A 12,289-nucleotide genomic window follows, 5' to 3' on the forward strand; every position below is an offset into this window, starting at 1 on the left:
ATTCTGTCTCCAAATGGAAAAGAAAAGTTCAAAATAAAGCTTGTGCATCATTTACAGGTCAGTTCACAATTATGTTAAAATGTAGCTTTAATTGCTGACACCACCAAATCATCTGCATGATTTAAATAGTATAACAATGTTCAAATTTATATCACGTAACAGTTGTTTAAATTACATTGTGCTGCGTTGTGTTTTGAAACATGGTAAAGATATCTATGCTTAATACATTCGTTGTTTTGTATATGCTAAAAACTACACTTATATATTATTGAATATTGTTGAATGAACAGAACCTACTTAGCTGAAGCCTTGAGTATTAAATCAATCAAACACCTGCTTTATTGAGAAAATAACCATACATACCAACTTTTGCTTTTATTAATAGACATCTTAAACTTACTTTTAATTTACTTACAAGAAAAAGATTTAGTAATTCTCCAAAATTACTTGGATTTATAATGACATGTAAGATCAGCTTGGTCACATTAGATTAAGCCAATGTCCATCAACTACACAGGTACAGATGCAGAAATATAAACTATAATATATAATTGCATATTTGTATTATTGTAGTTGTGTTGCTTTAAAAATACAATTATAAATGATAACAATAGCATATTTCTATTCTCACACATATTATAGTTGTGTGTGACCCATTTGACCAGCAGCGGCCCTGTGTGTGCGTATGTTTTTGCGTAGACTACTTTTGTTATGATTATGTAGACTTTTCTTACGAACAGTCAAGTCACTCACTCAGAGGATAGTAAAAATAAAAATCTTGTAAATTCAAATCAGAGCATCTTCCATGTCTGAAATGGATGTATTCTTGAGTCTATAAGGTAAACTTTTAGAAACTTTTGTTTAAAATGGGTTTGGCTAATATTTTTTTTTGTCTATACTACTACTAGGTCATTATACTATATGGGTTAAATAGAATTGCATTACTAAAAAGAGACTAAAATACAATTTCACTGACTAAAACTGGACTAAAATGTCATCAGTTTTCGTCGACTAAAACTAGACAAAAATGGATAAGTCTGACTAAAATAAGGGCGGTTTCACATTTGGTGCGATTGCCTGGTCCGAACCCGGGTTCGATTGCTCCCCCCTCCCCATGCCCCCCATGGACTGTGTTCACATATTATTTTTGCATCCAAACCGCGGTACGCATCATCAAGCTGCAGCCGGCGCTTTCTCATGTTGCTTGGCAACCGCTGTAAACCAGAAGACTACAAGCATGATTGACGAACTGCAAGCAGAGAGATGATTTCTGAATGCCTCCGCAAAAATTGACGTCGGCGGACAGCCCGTTGTCATCGAAACGACTTTAGTATGTTTGGGGCAGACAGCACGTGCGTTTCTGTATTATTTCTTTGAAAACAAAACCCAAAGTTTAATTTTGTTTGGCAAATTTTTTATCCATAAGCAAAAATTTATGGGCTCAATTCCTACTTTTTCACATTTCCTAATTGAAGTTGACTCACTGCTCAATTCTTTTTGTTTGACTAAAAATAGAAAATATATTTCTATTGACTCCAACTAAACTTGATAGCTTTCCTTCATTGCTTTTATATATTTATTGTTAATTATATTTTTTCCTTGATTGTACATACCCCTTTTGTGTTTTTATTTTTATTTTTTTATTTTCTCCTTTTCCTTTTATTTTGACTTCTCTGTATCTTCTTTTATTTGACAATGTTCTCCTGAAGGTGATTGTAAATCTCATCTAATTGTTTGAAAAAAAAAAAAAAAAAACCCAAAGTTTAAAAAATAAGAACAAAAGTCAAGCAAGCATTCTATGCATTTTGTTGTTAAGGAAAGTGCACGCACACAAACACACACGTCTGTTCTGGTGGGACATTCCATATTTTACGTAATTAACAGCGGTTCACTTCCGCGATTTGGTACGATTGCGCTCACATCAGCAGCGAACCGATCTGGAGTTCACATGAACCGGACCCCAGACCACCCTTTTTAAGCGGACTGCGCACCCGAGTTCGGAAGACAGCGTTCACATCATCCAAATCTACCGAACTCTGATGTCAATCGAACCCGGGTGCGCACCCAAAAAGGGCTAATGTGAAAACGCCCTAAGACTAAAATGCCCAGACTTTAAGTCGACTAAAACCTGACTAGACTAAAAAATGTATGAACGTGACAAAAACTAATAAAAACTAAAATGACAGCTTGACACAAAGACTCGACTAAAACTAAAATTAAAACAGGCTGCCAAAAACAACACTAGTTGTGACGAGCCTCGCATTGTGCGCCCTCGAAAAAGAAGTCACCGGCTATCAACCCATATCAATCTACTCTTATGTCTTATTTTTATCAAATTTTTCACTGTAATTTCACAGCTCTCTCAGGTGTCTTATGCATACTGCTTCATTGGATGATCGCTCCACTTGGGGAGATGAGAGATCTTCTGTTCAGTGCTGGGCTCGATCGGCCAACCCCAGGCTTTGAAGAAGGACGACAGATTCATGTTCACCACCTTGGAGAAGGTCTCAGCGTACAGATTCATCTTGACTGCGTTGTTATTGGGCACTCCAGTCATGTCATGATAGGCAGCAAAAACCTTCTTGAAAGCATCCCAGCCATATTTGCCTTGAAGCTTAAAAATATTAAGTGTGTGATTATGAATACAGTGATGATAAAATAATTATTTATTTAATTTTCAATAATTTTCTTTCATTATATAAAATGAGTTGTTTCCTCTGTGATGTATAAAACAACTTTAACATTTTTGTGCAGTCTGTTCCTACCTGCAAATACGTCTCCAGTGCTGTCCACACGGTCCATTTTTTCAAATCCCTGCCACCTTTGACATAATCTCTGATGCGATCCTGGCGGTCTTTTAGGGTCATGGCTTCGTGAGCAGTAGCCCTGTTGACACCAAGCACCTCCTCATGCACATACACTGACCACAGGTTGCAAGTGCACTCAGTTGTGTGTGGAGGAAATTCCCAAACATCACGCTGCTGGTTATGACCAAGCTCATGTATAAATCCCCACAACTCACTTTTATTGGATACCTTTGGATTTATTAGTGCTGGGGCGGAGACGGAGTGCACCATGATGGGATATCCAGAATGCATAAAGCCTGGGGATGAAAATGAGCAGTGGGTTTTGTGATGTGTCTGATAGAATACTATAAATGTATTTTACTCAAAACTGTTCACACTATGTCTTCATCAGAATACAGAAGAAGATTATTAAATGTTTTCCGTTTAGACAGATTCAATACAATGACAGTAAATTTATGAGTCACACAAAAATGAATTTCTTACTTAGATATTTATACTGAAAAACAACCAAAAATATAAATAATTCCTAAATTGAGACATTTACTTGGCAAGCAAAGTGGCTTAAGAAATTAAGTCTCGTTTATTGAAATAAATAAAGAGGATAATACTTAAAATATTTTAGTAAAAATATCTGACAAATGGGCAAGAAAAATAAGTTGAAATAAGTTGAAACTGGAAGTTTTTTTTCTTACCCCAATGGCAGATATTTTAACTTGTTTTAAGCATAAACCTTATAAATTACATATGCTTTCAGTAATACAAGACTTAAAATATTAAGCCATTTTGGTTACCAAATTAATGTCTTTCAATTTAAGATTTTTAGATATTTATACTGGAAAACAATTCAATAATACTAGCGAAGACATTCATTTTTTGCCAAAAAAAGTGGCATGGTTTACTCTAAATTTTCCAAGTACCGTGATAGTATTTGATAAACTCTGTAATCTTGCTGCAATTTTACATTATAATCATGCTGATACTTTATTATTTCATCTTGCATTGACATCTTACCGTACGTCATTTACACAAGCAGAAAAGTTCCCTTTGTAAATAGTGATGTGCTTCTAAGGTATCATGGTTTTACTTCAGTTTTTATTTCCTACATTATTACACATAAAAAGTTATGATATTGATATTATGATATTTTTGTTGCCAATATTAAACTTTAAATGAAATTCTAAACGTGGGTTTGGGAGGGGCCTAAACATTCAGGCATGTCAATCATCATTAAAAGTGTATATAAGGCAGACTCCATGCCTACGTGCAGCCTTTTTTCCAACATCCCTCCTCTTTTCCATCTCCCCCTCACTACTCTCTTTATTCCTCTGTGCAGTTTTGTTTCAGGGGCATTGAACCTGGGCAAAGAGTATAGAAGTACAAGAGGGGAAACTCTCATTCGTTTCTGGCAACAGTCACTAGGTGGCGCTTCAGTAGCACGGCCGCCATTTTGGAATGAAAATTCTCACAGCCAATTCATTCTCAGCGAATCTCAGAGCCAAATCAGAAGCGCAATAGTAAGTTTCTTAAATAAAAATTTTGTTCACTTGCTACACCAACACGAAACGCTGAATTGTCTTGTATGTATGTGTTGATTTGTTGTTGTTATCAGTTGTGGAATCCAATCATTAAATAGATACACATTTGAGGTATTTTTTTTTTTTTTGCTTTATTATTTAATTCTATTTTATGCTACTTTACACATTTACTACTATTATAAGTTACCAACTCCACTAGGTATGAAATATATTTTGTACATATTAATCCCCTGGATCCCGCTACAAACATTATAATCTTATAGAACATGATGCATTGATCTGTCTGTTATCCTACAGTATAATTGCCACTTTTAGACAGTGGCTGTGTTTTTTTTTACTTAATCCATTTCGAACAATTCAGATGTATATGTGTGTGTATGTGTATGTATATGGATCCAACATATTATTGTGTGGATGAGTTTATGTCGGTATGTATCTATGTAAAATTAGCCTATTTAAAAGTGTAAGACTTGTCTAAATATCTGAAAACAAGCTGTAAAAAGGGATTAATGATCACTGGTCTGATTGTATGTTATTCTGTGTTATCATCATTCAGTTTGAATTTGATCTTTTAATGTACAAAGTAGCTGATATTGCCATTACTTCTAGTTGACTCCCGATTCGCTTTCATTCCAAAATGGCGGATTCGTGGGGCTGCTGCTGGGCGCTGGTGTTGCAATGGAACATTCTATTGAGTTTCCCCTTGTACTTCTATACTCTTTGACCTGGGGCTCGAGGCCTGGCCTCAGGTTTGCTCTCTCTGAAGGTTCAGAGCTCCCTTCGAGGACACCTAGCCAACTTTGTTTACGATTAATTATTAAGACGGAAGAGCAGGTGAACTCTTGAAATTGAGTGATATGGACTGCTATTTATTTGCTATTGAATTTAAGCCACCTGACCAGATATTCAATAAATTGTTTACTGGAAAAAGAAGTCAAACTGGGATATATTTAACAGCATCTCATACCGGCAGAGATCTGAACATCTGCAACAAATCGCTCCTTGCGGGGGAATTTATGAGGTTTAGCCGCCAGGTCACCTATGCCTCTCATTATTGCATCCCAATATTTTGCCAAATGATCAGGACGATCCAGACTCCGTATCACACTTGACTCTAATGTGATGATGATGTTCTCAAACTCAAGCTCCGCCCAGGGGGCCGGGGCCTGACGGATCCCACCGACCCAGTCAGCTACACTGGTCTCTCCTGAAGGGACAAAGCCAGTCAGCTTTCCAAATTTTTCCACAACTTTACTTTGATATCTTCTGAATATGAATCTTAAGTTTCAAAATCTCACTGTGATGTTCATTGTGATTATTGATTGAACATTCTTACCAGACTTGAAGTATGGAGCTTTTACTGCAGTCTGCACCACAATTTCCACCCCATCCACTTTGGTTTTGGGAGGTGCAACTAGGTAGATGAGCCCTCCCCATAGATTACAAAGCTGAACCATTTTTTTGTCCAATGGGAAACACTCACAGACCACAGGAGCTCGTTTCAAAACATCTGCAGCCGAAATGTTATCAGTCTGACAACCGATCTGAACCTGCAAACAGTTGGAAACATACTGTCATCATCCTATTAATGTGATTAAGTGTCTCATACAAGTTAACAAAAATATGCAATATATTACAATGGACACATCAAAATTATGTACTTGAGGGTATAAATTCGATTACCTTCCAGTTTTTCCCAATGAGTTCTGAAGGAATAATTATATGTGTCCTCATTCCAGGAGAAAGATACAAGCCTGTGCTTATCCATGCTTCAGAGCCTAAAACAACAAGTGATGTGCTGTTTAACACGTCATAACAACTCTTATGTGTAACAGGTTAATTCCTGCTTCTTGCTAACTTCAACAAAAGGAAATACAATTTTACCCTACATTTAAAAGAAAAACTTTCATACCACCAGTGTCGGCGCTGATACGAACTCTTGCATCAGACACAGTGGGCAGGTGAGGTCTTTCCTTAATGATGTATGGCAGGAGGGCATCAGGGTTAGACATAGTGTTGTAAAGTTCAGTCCCAATTTGGAGCATCAGGAAGTCTTTGGGACTTTTAATAGGGCTCTTACTACACACCTGTGGAAAACCAATCTCCTTCACCATGTCGGTAAAAAGAGTTACCACTGAATTATAAGCAACATAGTCATGTGTACACATACAAAGGTAGCTTGCACAATCATTGCCAAGTTGTTTCAGGGAACCCTCTACATGGGGAGGAAGTTTTTGCCCCTTGGTTATATGCATCCCAAAGTGTCTCAGTACATTACGAAAGCGGTACACATCTTTAAAGCCCTCTTTGATTTCTGGGGCTTTGTATAATCCTCCAGTCACAGTGCTGCCCAAAATACACACTCCCATCTGGTTAAGAATGCGATTTCCTGGGTATTCAGTCATCCTTCTGCGGCCAGGATTGTCATAGGCCCAATACCAGGCATGACCTCCAATCAGAAGACCACCTCCTTCTGCGACAAATTCTTGGATCTTTTCAGACTCGGCATCACTGTAGGAATTGCAGACGTAGACACTGAGATCTTCTCTGAAGTTAGTTAACTGGCAGTTTAGACCGGATTTGCTCAGTATCTTTTGGGCTCCAGTGAGACTTGGTGTGATGCCAATAACGCCTTTACGCCCCTCATCAAGCCAGTTAATAGCATTAATCAGGAAAGTGGACAGAGATTCACGGCCCAGGAAACCTTCATGGGTTACCACAATTACCCGTCCTTGTCCATAGTAGGCACCGGCAATGAATGTTTGTCCTGTTGGAGTGACTGCAATAGGAAATGCTAATGTTCCATGGACCGTCAGCTCAGATGCCAACGAACCTTGGATGTCAAACTGAGGCACACCTTTCAGAAGGGATTCTAGGTCATTCTTAAAATCCTTATCGATTCTGAAAAAAGACAATAAAATTGTTACGAGAAATAGTTAGAAAATAAGTATGTCAAAGCTAAAATGTCTGCTGAACTTACGATACAGCAAGCCAACTAGATGGGATATTTGAAGGCACAGGGAATACGCCACATTCTCCTGGGTGTTCTGTAAAGTAAATTCCTGCGACGCTGCACACCTTGTTACCAGGGAAGTTCAGAAAAACATCCTCCTTTGGATGAGTATCAGCCCAATGCCATGCTTGGCCAGCAATTATCAATCCACCACCAGCTTTGAGAAAAGCAATCATATTCTTTGCACATTCATCAACGCTGTAAGCATCTGTGATATATACAGCAAATCCCTGGCGAAAACCTCCAAGCTCAGTTCTGATAGATGAACTGCGCAAGTTATCAGCTACAGAACCAAATTTTTTCTGCATCCCTACAATGCTGGCATCACCGGTACATGGCATGAGCCACATCAGGGCATTTTCTATCAGACTGGGGAAACGGCTCAAGTAGCTTTCATGTCCCAACACCACCACACGTCCCTGACCGTAACGAGATGCAGCAATCAGAACTTGACCTCTTGGATTCATGGCAAGTGGAAAGGCATGGTCGCCTATTAGCACAAGATCACTAGGCATTGCATTTCCTTGGAAATCAAGCTCCTTCAGACCAGACATGATGGTGCAGTAGTCATTTTCACACGCCATGATGCTTCAGTTATCTTTAGTTGGTCAAAAACCTTTTTCACTCTTAGTTTTGCAGATGCTGAGTACTTGATTTGTCCAACCAGAACTTGTGCAATGGCCCAGAGTTTTCTACACAAAGACAAAGAAAATAACAAATATATTTTTTGTTAGATTTTACCTTAATATGCGGTATAAAAACTAAATCAAGGCTCAGTAATATGTCTGAATATTCATGAAGCAAAAACATTTATGTAATGGTACTTTCTAACTTTCCACTTTTAACTTTGATGTTAAATTATAAAATGAGAAAATCATATTTTACGCTGCTCATTATTTTTAGCAATCCAGTGATTTGTTAGTTCTCTGACATTTTTGTTGCAATTCAATCACATTTGTCAATGTTGAGTTCCCCATTGTGTGCACGCTGTCTTAGTAGACCTCACACAAAAACACCCCAAAACTTTGGTGTTTCAGGACGCTTCAGAAATAAACTCATTATTCAACTTTCTTTCATATATTGATATGATGTCAAATAAGATAAAATGTATTGTTTTTGTGTATGAAAATATACTACTTCATACTACTTATAATTTGAAAGATGAGTTTTATTGTGCACAAAGCTAATCTCAGGATCAAACCATAAGCCTTACTGAAAGATATCATGCGATTTCTGAAAGTAGCATGCGAACTACAACAATATTTACATAGCCTTACAAATCACAATGTGTAACATCATTATGTAATAGATGTCTGCTAACGTGTAATTTGTCCTTATCAAAAGAAACACCTGTACATACATGCTGCCTTTATCAAAAGGGCAGAGTAAAATTTGTCTATGCTAGCAAAACAGTCTGGAGAGAGTGGCACGAATGCCAAGAGTTGATTCTTATCAGGGATGGAAGACCTGATTTTTTTACAGGTCATGAGCAATAGAAAATATCAGTAAAAGGTTTTTCCTGTCATTGAATAAAGATGTAGATGCTTTACTTATTTTAAAATTAATATTTTTATATTTGTGAATCAATCATGATTATTGGCTTATTTGGAACATATATGGGCTTACATTAAATTCTAAAATATAGATTATTTAATTCATACATTTTCAAGTGAGAGACAAATCTTGCATTTTTCTTATAAATTATGTCAATATCTATAACTTAATGGGTACACTTACGATGTAGGTTAGTTATGTACAATCCTTAATAAAACAGAGCACCTTTGTGATTTACAGTATGTAAAGAAAAGGTCAAACTTGTTAAAACAAGTGTGGGAATGTGTGTATTATAATAAGCACGCTAGCCACAACACCAAAGCGTTTCAACATGGGTGGCCATAAACTGTGATTAAAAATGTTTGAATATTATGATTCAATTTTATACTTACCTTATTGCAAGTTTTCCTTTGAATTAAAAAGTGAATAACATTTATGTACATTTACTTTTGTGTCTTAACTGCCTTAAATTATATTATTTGCATGACAGAATTTTCATGGGTGTTAAGAACTGTGTTATGGAGATAAACAAGGGGTGAACACTTATTATGGTGTATGGGATATTGATCATCACATTATGTAAACTCTTTTATATTAAAGAACCACAAAGATGCAGATGTCACGACAATCTATCAGTTAAAGGCAACCTAAAAGACAGAGATGAGCCGAAGTCTGCTGCTCTTTTTCATGTGAGGTTTAAAGGGGATTGAAGCAATCAAGGATTTGTGCACAAATTGTGAAATAAATTACAAATTTTAAGGGGACCATGCAAACATAAAAACATTTCAACATATTTGTGCCTCTTGTGCTAATTTCTAGGCATTATAAAATCTATGTTTCAAATTAACAATAAAAACATTTGTGACAATGCAAAGTATTGGGTATTGCAGTATTTTACTTACTGTTGAGATGTATACCTTACCGAAAAAAGAAAAAAAAATAGTGTACTGATGGTATTAAAAGGAAATACTACTATACATGGTTAGACCATGGTATTTTTAGTGTTTTGATACAGATATTCTGATCATTAAACAAATCGAAACAGAAAACAAACATGTCAAAATTAACTATGTGTTCATGTTTTATTTTTTTGGGATTTTCTACAGAAACTTATATGTTAATATTAGTTATGTTAATTAAGTTATAATTGCCAAGAAGGCTTTTTACATAAATAGCATAACAATCAAAGGTGTTTTTTTGTGGATAAACTAACGTAGGAAATAAACAACAGACTACTTGTTTCGTTGAGGGCTGTTAGATTCAGAAAATTTGGCAATCAGTTCCGATTCCTGGTTCTAAAATCGAAGAAATCGTTTGGTTGTTTTTATATTCATTTTCGATTCCTTCATTATTACTAATGGAACATTTAGGCTACATCTTAAATTGATTACCAAACCCCTAATATTAAAAGGACATTCCACTTTTTTGAAAATATGCTCATTTTCCAGCTCCTTTAGTGTTTAAACATTTGATTTTTACAGTTTTGGAATCCATTCAGCTGATCTCCGGGTCTGGCGCTACAACTTTTAGCATAGCTAAGCACAATCCATTGAATCTGATTAGACCATTAGCATCACACAAAAAAACTAAAAGTGAGTGTTTCGTGGAAGTTGTAGTTTTTCATACAAATGTGCCCTGAAGTCATGTTCTGTCTTTTCTCGGTCAAATAGGCACAAAATTCTAAATTTATGTTACATTTCGACTACAAATATGACCAACTTTTAATAAAGATTAATGTTTCTATCAATGAAATGTCCCTTTGAGAATTGGTAAGATTTAGGGTAAGCAGGGGCGCCGCTAGCAATTTTGGGCCCTATGAAAGAATAGGAGGTCGGGCCCCCTACCATAACCATTTTCGCACCAAACATACAATCCAACCTTGTTTATTTAAAATCTTTGTCTGCAATTTGATAATACAGACCTATTTATTTTGCTATTGTTTTGACCACAATTAACAGTTTTTATAGAGACTTACAATGTCTGCAGCTAAGATAATTTATTGTGCAAATGTATTTATTGTAAATTTAACTAAAAATACAGTACAGTCAAATATTTAGAGAAAATGCAACATTCTAAAACAAAGGTTTAAGATAATTATGACAATTCCTGTGAAAACCTAGCTGCAGTATTTATTTGTGGTTTACTGTTTTCTACATAAAATCATCCTACATAATGTAAAGAACATTTTGTGAAAATATAAACTATATATCTTTAATATTGACTCGAGTAATGTCATGTCAGCGAATGAAATCATAGTGAAATAAATGCTTGAAATCAAACTGTGATGCTTTTTATCTCACAATAAGATTTTAGACTAGTCTGATTTTCATAGGCAGACATACTGTATACTTGACCTGTTACACACACCAATAACATTGTAACATTTAAAAAATGGCGAACAACAACAATGCATCTTTTCTTTACATTTACCTTCTGATTCAAATAAGACTGGGTCAAAAATGCTTGACCAAAGCTTGTATTGTAATTATTAGCATTATTTATAAGGTGGATAACAGGTTTCACACACCAGAGGGCTGTTTCATAAAACTCGATTAAAAAATAAGCCAGGCTTATTTTGTTAAGTCTGGCTTATTGCCGGTGGATTATGTTTCATAAAACAAACTTGAATTAGTTTGTTTTAGAATTAGTCAACCCCGGTTACTATGGAAACTTATGCTAGGAAACTAGCCTGGTCCGGGGCAGGCTAACAGGCTAAGCCTCAGTTGTTGCTTAACTAGACATCCACCACTAACACTGAACTATAAATGCAATGATATTACAGCTGACCCTTTGACATTTTATTTGACTTTATTAACCACTATTAATCTAACAATTAAATAAAATCAACTTATTTATTAAATTTGATAAATTCTGTTACAATAATAATTAATACAATATAGACATGTGTATAATAATATGGTATGTTATAGGCCTATCAAATGTTGAATATAAATTAACATCTTAACACCCCAAAATAAGGATAATAGCCACAGCAGTACAATTTGAACAATTATATTGTTAATGAAGTGACCAAAAATGTTGCATCTAAATCCATATAATTTCAGTGTATTGACATTTAAAAAAAACTGATTGTGGTTCATAAAGAAAGGAGATTTAAATATACAACACACACAAGTCAACTACAGTCATTAATTTGTTTATGCTTGGTGTGCATCTACAGTATTTGTATACTTCTTTAGTTGTTAAATTTTTCTGTAAAAAAGTCTATGGTGTCTGTGTCTGTAGGAACACAAAGTATAATTATTTGATGATATGCCCTTGACATTTTGTTGTAATGAGTTAAAACTCCTGCACTTTTTTGCCCGTGATCCCAGAAAAGATTGTCAATGTCCTGCAGACAATAACTGTTCACCACACAA

At 35.6% G+C, this 12,289-nt stretch overlaps 1 protein-coding gene across 1 annotated transcript; it reads right to left on the reverse strand.

Moving 5' to 3' along the window:
• Positions 1 to 1,839: 1,839 nt before the first annotated feature.
• Positions 1,840 to 8,017, reverse strand: LOC135770483 (TRPM8 channel-associated factor homolog). The gene is made up of 7 exons (XM_065280168.2): positions 7,323 to 8,017; positions 6,255 to 7,243; positions 6,026 to 6,120; positions 5,679 to 5,892; positions 5,310 to 5,549; positions 2,766 to 3,103; positions 1,840 to 2,614 (listed from the first exon to the last, which is right to left on the reverse strand). Exons 1-7 carry the CDS (start codon positions 7,937 to 7,939, stop codon positions 2,372 to 2,374), a joined length of 2,736 nt encoding a protein of 911 aa, XP_065136240.1. The 5' UTR covers positions 7,940 to 8,017; the 3' UTR covers positions 1,840 to 2,371.
• Positions 8,018 to 12,289: the final 4,272 nt, after the last annotated feature.

This window comes from Paramisgurnus dabryanus, chromosome 8 (assembly GCF_030506205.2).
Source record: "Paramisgurnus dabryanus chromosome 8, PD_genome_1.1, whole genome shotgun sequence".
Lineage (NCBI taxonomy): Eukaryota > Metazoa > Chordata > Actinopteri > Cypriniformes > Cobitidae > Paramisgurnus > Paramisgurnus dabryanus.